The 21929-nt window shown below is 37.3% G+C and overlaps 1 protein-coding gene across 1 annotated transcript in view; it reads right to left on the bottom strand.

Moving 5' to 3' along the window:
- The window catches only part of ITPR2 (inositol 1,4,5-trisphosphate receptor type 2), a 487108-nt gene that overhangs the window by 195606 nt on the left and 269573 nt on the right, over positions 1-21929 (bottom strand). The window contains exons 36-37 of the mRNA XM_063115575.1: positions 18493-18635; positions 13840-13948 (exon numbers count right to left, since the gene is read on the bottom strand). Coding sequence (XP_062971645.1) covers positions 13840-13948; positions 18493-18635 — 252 coding nt within the window. The remainder of the gene's footprint in view (positions 1-13839; positions 13949-18492; positions 18636-21929) is intronic.

Here is a 21929-nt window from a genome sequence, read left to right as displayed (position 1 = left end):
TTCCAGGGTCACTGGAGTTTTTATGCCAATCAGCTGTTTTCTGTGAACATTAAAATATAAAACAAGAGGAAAGGAAATCCCTCTTTCTATGTTTATTCTGTTGGTTTAGACTGATTTAAATAATAATGTTTAGGAATAACTTCCTAAGTCTGTCCGTAGATGTCAGCGGTCTGCTCAGTGCATTCTGACTGCCCTCAACAAAATGAGCACAGGAAATACCCAGAAAACACTTGCACATGTCTTACCAAAGAGAAGATTAAAGACTGAGGTGCTATAGACTGAATTGTGTCCATCCCAAAATTCATAATATTGAAGTCCTAACCCCTAGTACCTCAGAATGTAACTGTACTTGAAGATAAGGTTGCTAAAAAGGTAATTAAATTAAAATGAGGTCATTAGGGTGGGCTCCAATTCACTATGACTCATAAGAAGAGAAAATTGGACACAGAACACACACAGAGAAAGACTATATGAAGACACAAGGAGAAAATGGTCATCTACTAGCCAAGGAGAAATGCCTGGAACAGATCCTTCTCTCCTGCACCTTAAGAGGAACCTACCCTGCTGGCACCTTGATCTTGTACTTCCAGCCTCCAGAACTGTGAGAAAATAAATTTCTGATGTTTAAGCCACCCAGTCTGTGGGACGTTGTTGTCACAGCCCTAGCAACTAATGCAGGTGGTGTCATTTCACTCCTTTGTATCTTCCCACAGAAGATGAGAACCAGGCAGGTTCTCTATAGATGCTGGTTATCTGACTAATACCACACAAATGAGGACAGGCTGTTCTGCAGATAATCCTCTCCCTGGCGCCTAATCTCTGACCCAGAGGGACACACTGCTCAGCATGTCTATGTCCTCACCACGTGGAACCACTAGCTGTCACGGCAGTGGCCTTCCTGGAGTGGGTCCTTCAGGAAGATTTTCTCCTCAGCATCGGGCCCAGTCATGGAATAGTTCCCAATTTTTATAATATTCTCTTTTCTCCCTAAAATAGAAGTACTGCAGAAATATTCAGTATGCTCTTTCCAGGAAGTATCCCTGGCAAGAATCAGCAAGATGGTATGCAAACATGTGAATCTCATTTTACTTTCAGAAAATGGCAGATGTAAAAGAGAGATAACATTGCCAACAGACCTCAAGGAAAGTCTGCCTGATCTCGACCGTGAGATAAATTCCTAACCCTGACATAGCCTTTAAAGATAGCAACATGTAAAAATCTCTTCTACTCTAAATATAAATTTTACATGATTCTAGACAGAGCTGAAGAAATAACAATGTCATCACATCAATGAGTTACTATATTTTCCAACTTATTAATTCTCTTTTCACAATGGAGTATTCTGGCTTTAAAAAAAAGAAAAGAAAAGAAAAGAAAAACCCAAATCTCTTATGAAAACCAGAGAATGGAATGAGCTTCTCTTTCAAAATCTTATAATGTGAGTTTCTTTTTCATAATCTTTTTAGAAAATGATAGGTTAAATTAAATGTTGAACAGGTAGTTTACTAAGGAAGAAAAGATACTATGGCATTGTGATCAGTTTTCCTTCAAAATTAGTCACTTGCTGTGTTTTTCATCACCAGCTTCACACAAACGGATGACTCTTGGCTAACAGGGTTTTTGATCAGGTATCTGTGTGAAGCACTTTTCATTCTTAGGTTAAAATTTGTTTTATTAATTAAGCAATAATTGAAACTACTTAAAATGAGCTGAATTCCTGATCCCCAGAGTTAACAGTAAAATAAATCAGACTACCATACATAATAAAAATGAGCCCAAAAACCTGCATGTAGCACTCAGAATGCTTTATATATGCTACTTAGAGTACAACAGAGGTCACAAAAGTCCAATAAAACTTTATCAACAGCTGTTAAATAACACCCTTTGGTGGAAATATGCTAATTGCCATTACAGAACACCTTGGCTATTTGTAGTCCAGTTCAAAATCATGATAAGTTCTAAAGTTTATACTTTCAGACTAAGAAGGAATAGTTATCTACCTCGAGACTCAATCAATCAAGTACTTGGGGAAGTTGAGCTTAAATGAGGTTCTTTCAAGGGCTGAAGTGAAAGACTTCTTTTTGAAAAATTAATGCAGAAACATTCCAATGGCAATAAATTTAGGTAAGTGAAGGAAGGAGAATTCAACTATAAAGAAAAAAAGTCACCTGTTTTTGAATTAGAAATTACATAGCCCCCACTTTAAAACAGGAATTTTTCATAAGAAAATCTTTTTTTTTTGTTCTACTGTGGCATAGTTATTTAAAGATGGTGCATATAAGTAAGAAAAGAAGAATCCAAAAAGAACAACTCGTATGTCAGTCAAGAATTCAAAGATTAATATTTATGAAAACAATTGGCAAACAACAGCCCATGATCCAAGAACAAAAAATGCTGTAGCAGATGTCTTGTCAAGAGGCTACAGACTATGAGAAGTAGCATACTTTCGTCCATATGTTTTTCTCAGCCTTAAGAAAAGATTTCCTCAGTCATTTGAATTTGGAAGAACACAGAGTGCCTGTGTATATAGCAAAATAGAAGCTTTTTTTGTAAGAGAACTTTGAGCCAAGACTTCTGGCTTCATTTGGAAAGAAGTGGCATATACATTTAGGAAGAACATGAACAGAAAATCAGCCAAATAACTTTAGTAATCCAAGTAATTCAATCTGTCAAGATTTTACAGAAGAAACTGGGGTGGTCGTTGGTTGTTTTAGCCTGTCCGACATCCCTTCCCCCGTCTTTTGGCAGCAATACTCCAATTTTCTGACAATAACCTCTCCCCTCTTGCATGCTGTTTTGATAGCACTGTTGGTTAGTGTCCTGTCTTGCATAGCTGCTCAACCGTTGAGTTCGTGACTATGAAATCTAAGGTTAATAAGGAGAGGAAGGGAACAAGCTGAGGAATTAGGACATTCGAGGGGTCAGTGGTTCTGATTAGGTCAAAGGACACTCGTAACGAATGTAGCTAAACAAGAAAACTGAATGGGAAAGAGTAAGGGTCAACAAGTTCAGATGCGTGAATTAGCAGTTGTGGAGGAGAAACAATTCCTGAAATGAAAACCTACAGGGTGTTACCAAAGAAGTGAGTGGTGTACCGTGCAGGGAAAAAGGTCAGTGCAAACACAGAGGTCAAGGTCCGGAGAGGCCAGAGTGTTGGATACATACACCACAGGGATTGAAGTCACTCCTGATGATGGCAGGTTTAGGGGTCAAGACACAGTCTGTGATCTACGTTCCAAGGTCTTGGATGGATGAGAAAGAGTGACTGGGATGTTGGCTGTTGCCAGGGTGATGTAGTCAGAGGGCCTTAACCTCAGAGGAGAAAAGGATTTTAAAAGAAGGCAGAGGAATCCACTATGAAATAACAATGGGAAGCCACAAGCCGTCTTCACATGGAAGATGAGCAAGAAAAGAGATGACACCTGACAGAATTGCTGAGAGGGCAGGCTGACCTTAGGGGAGAGCGAGTCTCCCTATAAAGCAAAAAGGTGGAGTGAACTCTGAGAGAGGAGGATAAGGATACAGGAGAACTTTCTGAGGGAATTCCAGAGGGGAAGAAGAGATTGAGAGCCCAAGGAAGAGAGAAATGGCAAGGAGACGTGCAATGTCATGGGGATGACAGGAAGGGTTTGGTATTTACTTTTTGTACACTGACTGATAAAGCACGGTGGAACTGATATCAACAGCCTCTTTCAAGAGACAGGGAATTGGCCTACAAGTCAGAGGTCTTATCTAACCCTGCCAAGGGGATTGGGGACTCTTAGCCAACTCTACATATGGTGCGACCTATTTGTTGAACAAATAAACAAATAAATGGCTGCGTGCACCATGGTGGTAGATGGTGAGAATCCTAAAGAACGCATCCTTCTCAAAGATACACCCGAGTGTGAGATTACTGTGTGGTTATCACTTACCTTCTGGTAATAAGCACTTCCCTGATTACTCTGGCATTGTGAGAGAACATGAAATTAACTCAATACCTGTGATGGAAATTCTGTAAGCACACGTCTCCGAATTAGCACTTTCAACATCATTCCATCTGTCTGATATGAGTTATCAGCATTTGATCTGATTTTAATTGTCCGCGTATCTTCATTTAGATTATTTTGTGCTACAGACTCTTATACCAAGCCGCCATGCTGTGCTTGTGAACATATCACATGTGTTTCCCCTATTATGTTACTCTGGGACTGCATAAGTAGTATAGTCTACATTTGAGTTTTAATTAAAAACTCAACCAAAAGCTAACATACAACTGAGAAAAGATAAACCTAACAACTCCACTGAGCAAACTCCAAATGTTCAAAATGTTATATGTTGTTTTGTTTTAAGCAACTAAGATTTATCCAAAAATGCCTACAACTTTTAAGCAACAGATGGAATATGCAGAAATGAAGCCTACTCTGAAGAAATCAGTAAATGATACATGTTCAAAATCATTAAAAACAAAAAGAAATCTCTTAAGGTGATTCATGTTATTTTAAACAAGAAAATAATTTTCCTCTGGCAGCCATGCGTGAAATTCCTACAGCTTTGTAAGTTGATTTCACAAACGATTGAAAAACAAGATCTTGTAGTGGTTGGAAACATGGGTTCCGGAGCCAGACCACCTGGGTTTTCATCCCAGCTCTACCATTTTTTGCTGTGTGACCTTGGGCAAGTTTCTTGACCTTTCTGTGCTGAAATCCCCCATATTGTTGTTGTGAGCATTAAATGAATTAACAATAAAACATAGTAAACAAAATAAAAGTTTTTCTGCTACTATTATTCAGGGCATATACATGAAAGTGGGATGAGAATATATTCATCCTCCCCCCTTTTTTTAAATATTTGCTTGACCTTCAGGTTTCTAGAGGTATCAAAAGGAAGAAGTACAAAAGAAGTGGCATGAAAAACTGAAACAAAATTCACATTATCATTTCTTTTCACCAGCATTATTTAATTCACTATCATGTAGAGAAGCATCAGAGAGAGTAAAACCAGAAATCTTTGATTCGCATTCCTGCCCTACCAGTTGCATATGATTATCGCAGGTCATTTTATTCTCCGTGTGCCTTTCTTCTTATCTATAAAATGGAGATTAAAATAATACAATCCTACCTCAGAGTAATTGTGAGGTTCCAAGTGACACAGACACATTGTTACCTTGCAAACAGGTTCTCTAGAGACGCACAATCAACAACAGTTAAAAAATAACAATAACGTGGTGTTAGTGCCTCATGGACCAGGTTGTATATCCTCTGTGAGCCCAGGAAACAATGTGTCTGATAGAAAAAGTAAAATGTATCGGGCCCAACCTGCTCCATAGCTTTTATTTCACTTTGCTCCTTACAACCCTAACAGCACAGAGCAGTTCCAAACACCCATTTTGTCCTGTGGTAGGAGATGCTGATGCTGCCTGAGTTCAATAGTTAGTAGACTCTGCAGCTAGTTACTGTAATTAATCTGACTAACTCTGCATCTTAGTTCAGATGACTGGACCTCAGCCTCTCTCCAGAGCCCTCACTGCTCCCACATTCCTCTGGTTTTATAGCAGGCTCTTTCCTTGTTCAAAGCCTTCATGGTACTTTTGCTGCTCTTGTGGCCTTAGTTGCTTGTTTGTTCTTACCAGGTCCCTTTGCAGGGAAGGGAGCCCTTCCTACAACAGACATCCAGTGGCTAGAGCCCTCCTCCCCATTTGCTGGCCTTCAGATCTGGTCATCCTTTGCTCTAACTTCGCTTGGCTGAGCTGCCACTGTTACCGTGCATAATGTCTGGGAATTCCCTATTTCCTCCCATTCTGCCTTCAAGCCACATTCTAAGTAAAGACTCCAACAGCCCATTGAACATGTTGCTTTCTGCAAGGTAGTCTCCTGCATTAGCCCTGAGCTGTGGCTCTCTGCTGTTGGCCCAGCTTTGTAGGTGCATCAAGCGGAAAGAAACCTGCCGTTTCCTACATACAAAACAGAACCTGAAGTGATACCTCTACAATCTACTTCTTGCACACGACGAGTGAAGGCCAGTGTGTCATACCTGAAGACAGTCAGTAACATTTATATGCACTGTGTGCAAGTCAGTCAGTCAGTTCACAAACATTTAGTGAGCAACAACTGTGTGCAGTTCACAATGCTGGACAACTGACAATTCTTCACTGAATAAGATCAACAGTGTTCGCCTTCACATAGTCCACACATTTTGTGGAGCGTGGACTGGGACTGGAGAGAAATTCAGAACTGTGCCCGCTTAGAATCTCAGCAGTGAAAGGCCTTCTGAGTATTTCTTCATCTTATCAAACCTGTCCTCAAAGAGTTTCTAACTTATTTAAAATAACAGAACACACTGAAGAAAATATTCATAAGGCATGATATAAAAAGGTCTACACTAATAAGACAAATATGATTTTATAAATGCTGAAGATTGCAAACTAGGATAATATGGAGTCAAGCTAATCACAGAATGCTTCCTGGAAAAGGGTTTAGGTTAGATTATGGTGGAAATAATTAACTTAATTTAATAATACATTAATTTTAGTGCTTTTTTCTTTTAGTTCTTTATTCTCTTCTCTTTTCTCTTTTTCTTCCTTTCTGCTTTTTAATGTTATCCTTCACCTATAATCATTAGCTACCAAATGTTTTACACCTATTGGAGATAATCAATGGTAGTTACTTTCTGAACACAGGTAATATTTTCATTACGAACTTTTAGTCAGAAATCTCTAAAGAGTCATAGCATATCTCAAAAGCCGTCAAGGTGAGTGTTATTGTGTTATTGTGTCTCATTTTGAAATGGGAAAGTAAAGGAAAGGCATAGTTAAGAACTGCAACTTTTTGTAATAATGAGGTTACAATGACTATATTAAATCTGCTAAACTTATCACTTTTATGGTCTAACAAGTGACCAAGCCAGCCCAGCAATTTACTCTTTTCAGAGTAAATTCCTAAAAACAACTGTTGCTTAGCTGCCTCCTTTAATTAATGGTCGAAATCTTTTCACCTAGATGAAAATATAAAACACAAATTCCAAAAGGGAAGAATATATTAATTATGTTTCTAAAACAGATCTTTTATAGTAAGAAGACATGAAGACATTGTCATATTTCCATCTATTTAGTTAAAACACAACACGCGCATGTGTGCACACACACAACATGTATGTAGGAAAGAGGAAGACGGCACACGTTGGAACATCGCTTACTGTTTCTGGTTTAAAACATTAAAACACACTGCAAAAAATAATTGCACTCACCTCTAAAATGCATTTAATAAGAAATACCACAAAATTCCCCCTTAATAAAATAGTTATTATCAAATACTTAAGCTACAATGCACTCTATGTAGCATTTCTACTTAAACTTGTTTATTTGCCTGCTAGAATGTGAACCGAGTATATATGCACAGAAGGCAAGTATTCTGCACAGATTCTTACAATAACAGGAGCTTGATACAATTTACAAATTCGCAACAATGCAATTACTGCTGGGACTGACAGGTATGCATAATTGATGTAGGAGTTAAGTTGCTTGGTATAATTCTGACTTATTCTTTTTGCTGCTCTTCCAAATCACGAATAAAAGATTAGCTACAGTGATTTTTCTTTCCTGCTTAGGAAAATAATAAATTCTTGTTAACTCAGGAGATAGTAAATTTAAGAGTTAAAAAAAAGTATGGAGAATGTCTTAAAAATAACTCCAGGCATCATTTATTAAAGATCTTTATATCACATCACTCCAGATATCAACTTTCAAATTAAGAAGCCACTGTCTGCTATCATTGTTCAAAGTGTAAATATCACCTTCTCCACTTGGGCATTTGTAAAGATCACAGCTCTCAGTTAGATGCTATGCTGTTTGTTGAATGCCACATTTCCACAAGGGGCTATCTACTACAGTCATCTCACAAAATATTATTTAGAACTTTAATAGCTAATATTCTGGTTACTAACAACTCAGACCACGATGACAGGATGGGAGTTGGGAGGCTCTCATCTTAATCAGTAGGTCTGTAAAAATAAATACTAAAAATCTCTGCAGCTCTTGCACATCATATTGTTCCAAATCAACTTGATCTAAAATTTCCGTGCCTTTCCTTAGCAGCTCACTGAATAAACAGTTGATGCTTTCCAGTACACACTTAGGCAAATTTTATCAAGAATAATATTAAAGAACTTTTCATTTTATTTAGTTGTATATCTGAGAAAAATAAAAGAGTTGTGATAATAAATCCAGTAATCTGTTTGGATCTAACATGTTAGTTAACAGCATGAGCTCAGAAGCCAAAATGTTTCGGTTGCAATCCCAGCTCTCTTCCAACTACTAGACATGTGACCTTAAACTCTCTGTACCTCAGTTTCCTTATCCGTAAAAGGGTGGTAGTAATATTACCTATGGCATAGGGTTGAAGGAACAATATCTGATACAGTAAACTCTTAATAGATGGTAGATACTATCATTTTTTAAAATCAGTGCTTAAAACCATACCATACCTATTACAGAGGCAGTTTCTAGAACTTTTGCAATAATATTTTAATGGATTATGGTATTTTAAATCTGAACATTTTAAGAATATTGAACTTTACTAAACATCTTTGTTGTCCTGTAAATTTTATATATGTCAATGTAACTTAAAAGTAGATAGAAATATATATTCAGAGGGGAAATTATGGCCAGCATTCTAAATAGGTCAACTTCTTTGACTACAATATAAAGATAGCAACTTTAAATTACCAGTTCTACAGGCTATCAGTTTTCAGTACTCATATCTTTTCCAATTCTAAAGTACAAAAGCTATGAATTTTATTAAATATTTAGGATCAGATCTTACAGACATCTTTACTTTTTATGATTTATATGTTTTTCTCTTTTTGTGAGCGATATAATTTGTAATGCTCTATAAATCTTGATGAAAATGTATACTGAAGAGTAAAAGATGATGGAAATTAACCAGAAAAAAAATCTTTACAACCAAACCAATCCTCTAAGCACAATCCTTATTTCCCGCCCCACTCCTATCAGCCCATCTCTGTCCAATCCACATTAGCTTTTTCTACCTCCACTACCACCTCAGGCAAACCTATACTCATTTCTGGACCTAAAATATCTTTAAATACACAAAACAAAGCTATGGTGCTATAACTAAGCTACTCTGCTCAACAGCACACATATACCACCAGTTATTTCTTCTTCATGGCAGAGAGATCATGGAAATAAGAGGAGGAGAACTAAATGGCTTTAAGAATAGAGAACACCAGAAATCATACTGCCCTAAAGCCATTTTTAAGCATTTTTTCTCTTCTCTTTCCTTCTCCAAATTTTCCAACATACATATTTTTTTAAAGTACAAAAAAGCTTACTGCTGCTGTTTCCTTTCAAAGGCCTTTAAAAGATGACCCATATCAAAGGAATGTTGAGCTTTCAAAGTTGTTGAAGTTACAGCCTTTGTAAATTTTTGCCTTTCTGTCACAATCACCTGAACAAACAATACTTTTATGGAGTTTTTCTATAACTCACTTAGGTAATAGTTCCCCTTAAGAACTTAATATACACAATTTATTCTTCAATAAAAATAAGTACCATAAATTAAATCATTATATGATCCCTAAGTGATTTCACATATCACCTAACAGAAAATTAAATTTTAATATACTTATATTAGTCTTTCAAGAATCTTTAAGATGTTGTCCACCCACATCTCATCTCTCAGCCCTTTAGGCACACACTAAGGAACATGAAACAAGGAAGAATATTCCTAAATATAATTAATTTAGGAATTGTAAACTTTAAAAAATAATTGACTATATACCACATAAAATTTAATTGCATCATATATTCTTAATATATTTCCTTAACATATCATACAGAGAAGACTAACAAAATCAGAAATCTTAGAATCTCACGGATGAAAATTAAAGGGCATTCGGTTCAACCATGAAGCAAATTTATGTTTCATTGCCCTATTTTAAATTTTTACCAGCTACACACACACACACACACACACACACACACGCACGCACACCCCACTTCTGGTTTCAGGAACTAAGGAAATGAAAACAGAAATTTTCTTTTAAGCTAACTTTTAAATTTAAATAGGTAGAGTCTCAAATGCAATATTAGGATAGCTAGTGTTAAAAACCCTGGTGTGAGGTTTCTGTTTGGATTTATTCTGAGAAATCTCTTGGGAATGCTTCAGTACACACTTAGTAGAAATCTAGTTGATTAGACAGCAGGGTATTAGGTAACCTATGTGACTGAACACAATTCTCTTGTCTGAGTCTCTCTTTCCACATTTGCAATGTGGAGGTAACTCTGCCTGCTCTGTGTAGTTCCTAGAATTGGTGAAAGATAGAAAAATATTTTAACATATTTTGAAAAACAACAAAATGCCCTAAATTCAATAAACTTTTTGTTATATACATTCATATTTAAATTGCCCCACATAGTAATCTTAATCAGCTACAGGTCAGCTCTGCATCTAAACGTCATTTCTCACTGTCAGTAAAAGGATCACTGTAGTAGGTGGGATAATGGCCTCTCCCCAAAGATGCCCATGCCCTCATGATCTCTTGACTAGTCATCAGAACCTATAAACATGTTACCTTACATGGAAAAGGAGAATTTGAGATAGAAAGAGTATACTGGATTATCCAGGTGGTTCTGAAGTAATTACAAATGTTCTTATAAGAGGGAAGCAGGAGTGTCACAGTAGGAGAAGTAGATGTGACAATGGGGAAAGGGGTGACAGAGAGAGAGAGAGAGATTGGAAGATGCCATGCTGCTGGCTTTGAAGATGGAGGATGGGGCCATGAGCCAAGGAATGCAGGAGGACTCTGGAAGCTAGAAAAAGCAAGGAAATGAATTCTCCCCTAGAGTCTCCAGAAAGAACACAACACTGGGACACCTTCATTTTAAGCTCGTGACCTCCAAAACTGTAAGGTAACAAATCCTGTGTGGTTTTAAGCCACTAAATTTTTGGTAAATAGGAAACTAATACAATCATGAAAACATAGCCACCTACTATCCCAATACTGAAAACCAGGGTTTATTTCTTGTTAAAGATGACCGTGAGTTTTACATACTAGCTTTGACCACTTCTGAATCTGTTGCCCAATGTCATCTCATCCAGACTGGTGAGTCATTCAACTCCCCTCCACTGGCAAAGAAAACTGAGCACCAGCTGTTTAAGAAGGACCAGCTGACAACGTGGAGATCATCTAGTCCTGTCTCTTTCCCAGTGTAGGTTTTTGAATCGTTCTAGAACTAAGATGTTTTTCTTTAAAATTTCCTGGGGTGGAAAAAAGTTTTCTGCTTCCACCAGTAGAAATGCTTCTCATTTCAAAACACTTAGAACTAACAGATTGTCTAAGAGAGAGAATTCTTTCAGCTATAGTTTTTTCTTATTCTGCCATTAGTAGACAGGGAAATTAAGAAATAAGATACTTATAATTCCCTTTCAGGTTTCTCTTTTCTTAAATAACTACATTTCCCCCATCTTTAATATTTTCTTAGGGGTTTATATAAAACTTTACCTTTTTTGGCTGCTATATTGTCATATTCTGTCTGCCTATGTCTTAAAATGTGGAGCCAAAAACCTGCTGGGCAAAGTATACTGACTTTTCTTAATAGCTGTACACAAAATCTGTAAAAGCTAGCTGTGAAATAAAAAATAAGATTAGGCAGAGAGGAAGGGGTTCTAATTTAAGCCCTGGTTCTGGCCCTTGCTGTGTGATCTCAGGCAAATCCCATAATCTCTCTGAGACTCAGTGACATCTATAAGACAAGGAGTTTGCACTAAATATCCAGATAAAACCTAAAGGATCATAAAAGAGAGGCATGAAGTCTTTTGGTAATTCTATTGAGAAAGTAATTGCCACTTGCCAGAACGATGAATAAGTACTAACCATTAGCTCCTCCACAAAGATAACAGTGGGGGCATTGAGGCTTGTTTGGATTTTAGCAATCTATGATTACAGATGTAGCAACAGTCAGGGCAGGAAAAGCCTGGGATACATTATAGGCACACTGAGTAACACAGATTTCTGGAGGTAATAGATGAAGAAGGGTAGGGAAAAAAAGCGAAGGGGATAAATGGAAAGCCTGGAACATCAAGGCAGTGCAGAGCCCCTGAAGGTTTCTGAAAGGCGCCCATGAGCTCTTGTTTAGATCATCACAGGAGTCCACTAGTGAACTGTACCCCTTGGTGGCCTCTGGCAAGTTAGGTGATTCATCTCCATATCCCCAGTGGCCAAGCACAATAACCTGCACTTAATAGTTGATTAAAATACGTGTTGGGTGACTAAATGGATGACCCCAACCAGCCTTTGCCATCTTAACTTTTCGTTGAGGGCTTGTCCTGGGGGTGCCATTTAAATCATCTCTAGTACCCCTTGGAGTTGTGAAAACACCAGTCCCACCTTCCTTCAAGGAGGTCTCAGGGGACTGGACTACTGGAGTTTTCTAGACAATAGATAATGAAAGTTTGAACTAGTGATAGCAGTGGGAATGAAAAAGAAAAAAAAAGCAGATGATTTATTTTAGAGTGGTTTGGGTAATAAACTAAATATTTTTGACTAGTCAAAGTAATTCAATAATAATCTGATATGTGAAATTGGAAGGCTTGACATGTATCTCCTATTAAACACAAGTCATGATTATTGTAAACCTCACCCACAGTCAAACAATTATATTTACCCCATTTTTCTACTTTAGGATCTAGTACCTCGTCAAAATCAAATAATCTACAGCAACATTTTAAGGAATCAGAGAAAGACAACAAAAAGTCCCAAGGAACTCTATTTACCATTTTTAAAAGCAAACCATACACTCAAACTTATAAGAATCTTCTGGAGTCCTGTGTCAGAGAAACATTTGCTAAAATTGCATCAATGAACTTTATTTCAATAATTTGTTTCCCAAACATAGTTTAAATGCTAAAGATAACTAATGTAAAGCAGAAGGCATTTTGATTACGGAAACAAACATCTGATTCAAATAGAGTATTCTGAAGCAATGCCTCTTCTATTAATATCCAGGATTTCAGTGTATTTCTTCTCTACAGAAATGTGTTTTTAAAAAAAAACTTTTTTGGAATTAGATAGCACATACATAAATTAATAAATAAATGAAATCCTTCCATTTTTAAAAATATCAGATGATTAGTATTTATAGAAACAGAACAAAAAGTTATTAAGAAGCATAGTATAAATTTTGTTTGATACCTAACTTAAAAAGTACAGATAGCTAGCTTAAAAAAAAATTCTCTAGATTTATATGTTATATTCAAGTGTATCACCTTGGGTATTAAATATGCTGCTAGCTATCTCTTAATGAGTGCCAGAGCTGTCATTTTTAATAAGACCAACAATTATTATCTATAAGTTGATATTTCCTTCAAAACCGTCTATACAATACTTAATATGGTTAAGAATAGAAACTGACTATTCCATTTATAAAGAGTACTACTATTTTATAATACTTGGCATAATAGTATTGGAAATAACATATACGTATTTACAATAAAAAATCAATATATGCCAAAATGCATAGACATTCTCAATATACAGCAGAACTTTACACAAAATCTAAATAATGAATCTCAGTCACCTATTGTTTAAAAAGGTCTTTTGGTCCATTGAAGCCATAATGGGAAAATATAAATAAACAAATAAACCAAATATTTAGGCCACTCTAATCTTAATTTCCCAATTCAAAATAAGTCATGAAAGATGAATACCATAAAAACTCAAATTACATAATTCATTTAAGTATATACACCATTATTATAGAATGCAGGCTATTGTAATTCATAGGTTACAGTATTCTAGAAATCCTACATTATTTTCAAATACTAAAAATTAAAAAAGAAATACCTCTTCCACAAAGCTGTCTTTCTTCTCTAGCATTTCTCGTAATGTCTGAAGAATTTTAATGCACAATTTTTCTTCTTTCTCCATTAGTTTCTTTGTGTGATTAATCAACCTTAAAGCAAAACATTAAACCTTAAAAAGAACAGTGATTTCTCTTCAAGCTATATATGAACATCATTTGAGAATATGAAGTAAACCAGATATATGTTTTCGAAAGTTATAAAATTATATTTCAGCTTATAAAGTTCCTATTAAAAAACATCCTTTTCGTTTTACAGGTATTATATCTCAGGACTTTTCAAACTTACTCAGGTAGCATTCTTTTAGTGGGACACAATATTCTTTGAAAAACAGTGAAACACTGATATTCTCAATCACATCATATGAACTAAAATACCGTTACTAACAGAAAAATATGAAGATCTGTAGTATACAACATTTTATTATGTTATGTTATACTATATTATTTTGTGTGTATTGTACTACATTAATTATACAGTAGCAGGGGCAGTATACAACATTGCAATCTTAGCAAAATAGGCTGGTTTTCACCACCAGGGTTTGATAGAAACAGGCTGTTTCTGTGAGTAGAAGCAAAAAAAAAAAAAAAAAAAACGGAACATCAGGACAGTCTATTCATTTACTATTTTTGCTGTAATATGGGCAAAAAGTCAAATCAATTTTATGGTAGTGAACCATGCACTGGTATTTTGTTAAGAGAAGAGTTTCAGGGTCACAGTTGTACACCATCCTTAAGAACTCGAAATCAAGTAAAATGTTCATAATCAGAATTTATAACTTAGCATATGTAGCTCATATTGTTAAAAAACTGGTCCTCAAAATGACACTGGGAGATATGCCTTCCTAGAGAAACAAAAATGATGTAAAGTAAAAGGAAATGATCTGATTTCAGGGACATAACATGAGTCCTGTGGGACATAACCCTGAGAAGATGTGAGCTTCCACTAGGTAACAGCTAGCAAGTGCTTATCAAGTGTCAAGGTCAAGTACAAGGACTTCCAGGATTCTCTCAATTCATCCTCACAAGCCAGTGTGACAGGGTCTATGTTCAGACTAATTTTGCTAATGAGAAAACAGAAGCCCAGAGAGAGAAAGCAATTTGCCTCTGGTTACCTAATTGTTAAGTGGTGGGACCTGGTCCATCTGACTTCAGAACCAAAATTCTTAAGCACCACTCTGTGGTGACATGATGCAGTTCACTGCTGTCTTGAGTCTCAAGGTTGCTGTGCAGAGTCTCAACACACACCAGGTTGCTCACAGGCAAGAGATGAATAACGCATGTGGTAGGGTAAGGATATAAGAAGCGAGGCAGAAGTATCATAGATAAGACTCGGTAAGTAATAGCACATGGGAAGTGGAAGAGGAAGAAGGGCAGATCCTAGACCCCTGAGGATGGTGATACTTTTAAATGACACCTATTGCATGCTGAAGGGGTAGTACACAGGGAAGCTAACCATGATTTCCTTTTAGATGAACTGAGTCTGCCCAAGGTGTTATATATCCATGCGGTCAGCTCCAGCAAGCAGAGTAACTGTTCAAACGTTCTTTGCAAGAAAAGTGAAGCCTGTCTCTCTAAAACTTCTACTATTTGGTCCTTTCTTTCACATGATAGTCTTTGCATACATGAAAACAGTTTTGGTGAATATTGTAAATTTCTTTTTACTTATTTTTTTTTTCTTTCTCAATTTCCACTTTCTTTAACTCTTCCTTAGATAAAATATTTAATTCACTAACCATATTGAAAATATCAACCATCAAGTTAAATGACCCCTTACTGTGGATTTATAAAAGGTATTCATATATCATATAATCTTTGGTTGGGTTAGACCAGTGACTTTCAAACATTTTTTTCTATGATCAAAGTAAGAAATACATTTCACAGAACAACCCAGTACATAAATACGTGTGTGTGTGTGTGTGTGTGTGTGTGTGTGTGTGTGTGTGTATAAACTGACACAAAAGCTATCCTTACTAGTTGAGATGCCCTCTGATATTTTATATTCTTTTCTAATTCATTTTTAAAATTAGCTGGTTGCCTCTATTTAAGTCAATTTAAAAATTACAAATGGATAACATTGCACAGTTTGAAAAACACTGATATTCTCCTTCATAAGGGAGGAGTAGGTGCTGATTTGAATGGACCATAACCAGCTGCCTTAACACCTGTATTGACCTATTCGCCTCTCTCTCTCACTCTATATGACTAAGTAGATCTGTGAACTGAAGTTCTTTCCTTCCTTCTATCCTTCACATCCTCCTGAAGATCCTTCTGAGTCAATAGATCCAAGAATTAGATTTATTTGAAGTAGAAAGTCCCACATAGGCCTTGGCCATAGATATATTCTCCAACTAAGGTTTACCCAGGTGCTATGCACAGTAATACAAGGCCCCTTGCATAGCTACTAATAAAATTGGACTCTGATTTTGTCAGATATCCTTGCAAATGAAACCCTTGGCTCTTCAGAACTGGGGCAAGGGTAGGGTAAGTACAGTAGGGTAGGGTAGGTAAGAGTAGAAAACAGACATTCCTGAGCCTTTGGGCAGAATACAAGTAGCATAAAAATCCCTTCTCTAACCACAAAAGTAAATGCAACAACGTTTTCCTCCATCTCAGTGTAAGATCTTTAATATATTCCCATTACCACATCTCTTCTGCTTCTCACCTGTTACTTTCCCTAATGGTGGCGCAGACTTGCCTCCATCTTCAGCACAGGTCAATATTTACTTGATGTCCTTAATTACTTTATATCACTTTCTCATAGACCTATATCTTTAAGTTCTAGACCACTGTTGTCTAACAGAACTCTCTGCAATAATACAAATGATCTACATCTGTGCTGCCAAATTTGGTAGTTATTAGCTACACATGACTATTGAGCACTTGAAATGTGGCAAATGTGATTGAGGAAGTGAAGTTCTATTTTATTTTATTTTAATTAACTTAAATTTTAATTTCAACAGCCATGTGTAGCTACTATATTGGCACCCTAGTTCTTGATGAGGAGTCAGTAAACTTTTCCTCTAAAGGATCAAATAGTTAATATTTTAGACTTTGCAGGCCATATAGTATTGTGGCAACTAGCTGATATTGCCATAGTGCATGAAAGCAGCAGCCATGGACAATACATAAATGAATGAGTGTGGCTGTATTTCAGTAAAACTTTCTTTACAAAACTGAGTAGCAGGACCAGTTTAGCCTGAGGGCCAGAGGTTACCAACCCCTGTTCCAGGCTATCAAGTCTCTGGGATATATCTATAGTATCATATTAATTTACTGCAGTCAAAATTCTCAGGTTTAATTACTGTCTACTTTTTAACTCATATTCTATACATTGACATATATTCATGGAAGGTGAAGGGAACTTTTCAAAGACCCTATTTTTATAATGAATAACTAGGCAATACCTCTACTTAAAATTTTCTTTCTAATGTTCTCAGCAGTCACCAATTTTGCAGGAATTCTAGGCCTCTTCACTTAAAAATCCTTATTAGAAGACTAGTAAGTGTTCAAATACACTCTTCCCAGTCCCCCTAAGATATAGTGTATGTCTACAGCCAACAATCCTTGATTCTGGCCAGAATATAGAAACTCCACCTACTCTTCAACATGATCCCTATAGTCTGGTTATTCTCATCCCATACCTTGTTTTCTCCCCCAAAGTCCCAGCTTTAACTGGTAAAAGAAAGGAACACACTTCTCGTGTCCCCTAGTCTTTCAATTTCTGCCTCAGTACACTACAGTCAATGCTGGAGTTTTCCAGACCTCTTTGAGCAATACCCTCGACCACACAAGAATTAGCTGGGATGGATTATGTCAAGGGGCTTGGCAGCATCATTAAAACAACTCTCCATCCAGATACTCTTCCCAGGAAGACCAAACACCCTCTGACTCGCTATCTGGAGTCTACGTGTGATAACTTGCAAATCACCCAATGAAAAGTGCCCTCCACATAAAGACATGTCTCTTCTTTCTGGAGGTAGTTCCACATTTTCTCACAACTGCTTGTACTTGCAGATCTTCCTTGAATTTTTCACTTACCATTAAGATGAAAATACTTTATGGTAAACATATCAGCTATAATTGATCTGACGATTCCACCGATATGATGAGAAAAATAAGTAAACGAAAGAGCTGCAGATGAGGTTCATTAAGGCGGCACGGCCACGTGATCTCTGAAATGAGCCTGACCTCCCCATCTCTCAGGGTGTTTGTGCAGTTAGATAAAATAATAGGTAAACACATGGGAAAACAGCACACATAGTAGGACCTCAGTGTCAGCCCTATCCCTTTCTCTCTAGCCTAATGAAAATTAGTGACTCTCAAGAATAATCTGCTAAAAGATCACACCACCATATAGTTATAGAAAGGAACTAGAACCAAAATATTATTTGCGTGATATTTTGTACCCAACAATAACATACTTCATTTTCAGTAAATTTTAGTAAACTATGATAACCCTCACCAAAATAAAATTTCAAATGACTAATTATTTGGGATGTATAATTGAACATGGACCTTAAACCTTTCACATACTTTGTGGACCATCATTAAGTAGTAGCAGAATAAAAAGTAGAAATGTCACGGGCCATCTCAGTTTGGTGACACCAGCGGAATCTCACAATGCGTCCACTTACTTGGACATGAAAGCACCACATCTTATCCTTGCATCACTTCCCTCGGGGAACAGCAGCTCTGGACTGTACAGTACATCGACCAACACTGAGAATTCTGCCTGCATCATCGGGCTGAACTGTTGCTCCAAGGAGGCCACCACATCCTAAGAACGAAAGCACAAGAGAACCCACGTGAAGACCTCACTTAGTCAGACTTCGCCTTTCCAAGATATGACAAGCCTAAGAATAGGAACCAGGAATGAGACACGAGCCTTGGGAATCTCAGAGAAGATGTACCCTATTTTCCCATAGCACCAAATGTCTGTAAGTATACAGTAGTCTGGTTTTATGTATGAATACTACCTGGGTATCAGTTTTTTCATTTATAAGATAAGGGAGGGGTGGGTAGTTATAAGGTTTGTAAGGATACACAGACAAGAGGAAAGGTCAGGAAAGCCACTGTACAGGCCCTGCAGAGTCTAGTCTAGGACTGTAATGGACACATGGCAGATATTCACCAAATTGGAATAAATTGGGGGCATACTTGAGGTAAAGCTGAAAAAAGATTTCATATGTGTCATTGGTCATCCAGAGCTAACCATTTTTTCCAATGGGGATAATATGCTGATACAGTATTTGAACTAGGGTAGTACTATACAGGGGTTCAGTGACATTCAATAGTATCTCAAATTATATTTTCGAAAGACCCTACTGGTCACCTACCAAACAGCTTCTTTTCACCTTCTTCCTTGTTGATAGAATCCCAGTGTTGTTTCTGAGTCAGGCAGCAACATTCTCATGGAGATAAGCCCCCTCAGCTTAGGGTCCAGATGGATTAGTGTAAGCCAGTCATGGTTATTCCATTTCTGCCCCTAGCCATTGGTCAAGGCAGGATTATGTGACACAGTCCCAGCCAATGAGACATCATGGGGTCTGTGTTGGGGGCAGGGAGGTTCTTTCAAAACCACCTACTGCTCAAGGCAGCCTGAGGGTGCAAATCCAAAATCCAAGGCAGCCCTCATGTGACCCTGGGAGACCTGCCTTAAGCTGAAAGCCAACAGACCTTCACTTTAGGACCTAAGAAGCTGCTGAATTAGCCTACTCAGGGAGAGCCACAATGCCAGGTTACTTGCTACGTGAAACCATATAGTCCTTACTGTTGAAGATACTTTTAGCTGAATATTGTGTTCATCACTGCTGAAAGCATCTTAACTGATGTGTTTCTAAAATGAACTGTAGGCAATGATAATTTCCTGAACATTCTTTAATGGTTAAAGCATCCCCTTTGTTTTTAAACTATGTTCAAAGACAAAAAAAGAAAAAAATCTCCTCACATAAAGCAACAATTTATTCACTCATAGCTACAGCATATTTTGTTAGGCAGAAATCTGCCAACAAAAATTGCTTTTTGTTACTTGTCAGCTACCGAGCACAGAAGGGGATACCACCCTCTTTGATTTCTTACCACTAGATTTCAAGAGTTTAACTCGTGTTTAACTTTCTTTCCCTTTCAGCAAAAGTTATCATTTCTACTCTAAACAAGTTTTCTGAGAAATTTCTGATAACAGTTAAAAGAGACTACCAGGATGGAAATTACATAAAGGAGAAAACGAGATATTATATAAAGGTGGAAAAAGATAAATACACAGAACAGCCTCTAACACATACTGGCCACCTACTCCTTAATAAATGTTAGTAATCATTAATACTGAGCACCAATTAGCTGCAATTATCGCCCTGTTGCCAAACTCAGTGGTCACTTTTCTGTTCTCCTCTTACTCAACCACTGCTAGCTAAGCAGTTTACACACTGGTTCTACTCTTTGCAACATGTTCTGCTCTTGGCTTCTGTGACATCACACTTTCTTTGTTTTCCACCTATGTCCTGACCATTCCTTCACCATTTCCTGGTAGCTCCTGGTCTTTTTCTCTTCTATATCTATACTTCCTCTGAGAACTCTCATCCGATTCCACGGTTTTAATATCATACACATGCTGAAGCTTTCCACATTTATATTTCCAGCATGGACATCTTCCCAAACCACTCCAGGTTCATATTTCCAGCTGCCTAGTTGACACACCCACTTAGGGATCTAAATAGGCATCTCAAACTCAATATTACCCAAATAGAACTCCTAAATCCCACTCTTCCCCTAACCTCTTTCTCTCCCTTTATTTCCTATCTGAGCAAATGACTTCATTGTATCAAGCCCAGAATCATCCTTAATCCTCTTTCCATCACCCCGCAATGCATCCATCCGTCCACAAAGCCCTATTGGCCTTACAACCAAATATATACAAAACTCATCCACTTCTCTTCATTACTATTGTTTCCTCCTTAAGCCAAGACACCATCCATTGCCTTTTGCCCGAAACAATTAAAGCTGCCTAACTAGATTTACTGCTTCCATCTCTGGACCCTATAATCCACTCAAAATCCACAGTGATTTTTCTTAAAAGGTAAACCAGATCATACCTATCCTCTGCTGGAAAACTCCAATGATATGCCATTACACTTAGAATAAAATCCAAATGCTTTACCATGCACCTTAGTCCATTTGGGCTGCAATAACAAAATACTATAAACTGGGTAATTTATAAACAACAGACATGATTTCTCATGGTTCTGGAGGCTGAGAAGTCCAAGGTCAAGGCACCAGCAAATTCAGTGTCCAGTGAGGGCCCAATTCCTGGTTAATAGATGGTTCCTTCTTGCTGTGTCCTCACCTGGTAGAAGGGCTGAATGGGCTCCTTTGGGCCTCTTTTTTAAGGGCACTAATCCCATGAGGGCAGAGCCCTCATGTCATAATCTCCTCCCAAAAGACCCACCTCCTAATACCATCACTTTGGGGGTAAGTATTTCAATATATGAATTTGGGGGGGGACACACATTCAGGCCACAGCACCATGTAGGTCTCTACATGATTTGGCTCCTTATCTCATAATACTTTCCTCCTTTAGTCACTAATCTCCTGCCCCAATGGGCTTCTCTTGGTTCCTCAAACCCACCAACTTCACTCTTGCCTAAGCACCTTTGCATTTACTGTTCCCTCCCCATAAAATTCTCTGTCCGCCAATCTTTGAGTAGATTATTCCTCTTCGTTACTCAGGTCTCAACTCAAATATCACCTTGATAGAGAGAAACTCCCTCACTACAGGATTGCTCTACCAGTAATTCTCCACTGTGTTTTTACCCTGCCCTATCTTATCTATATCAGTTTTAATTATCTAACATCACAACATTTATTTAATGAGTTTAAAAGTATGTCCCATGAAAGCATAGACCATGGCTCTACCTCCAGCACTTAACACAGTGGCTAGTACAGAGTTTCTACTAAATAATTATTTATTTAATCAATGCCAATCACTGTGCTAAAAGAAGTTTAAAGCATATCCTCTGTATGCTGGTTGAAACTACCTTCTTTCTCTCCTCTGAAATGTTCTACTCCCTTGGCTCTC

Source organism: Cynocephalus volans, chromosome 12 (genome assembly GCF_027409185.1).
Source record: "Cynocephalus volans isolate mCynVol1 chromosome 12, mCynVol1.pri, whole genome shotgun sequence".
Classification (NCBI taxonomy): Eukaryota; Metazoa; Chordata; class Mammalia; order Dermoptera; family Cynocephalidae; genus Cynocephalus; species Cynocephalus volans.
This window is presented reverse-complemented; position numbering and strand designations above follow the sequence as displayed.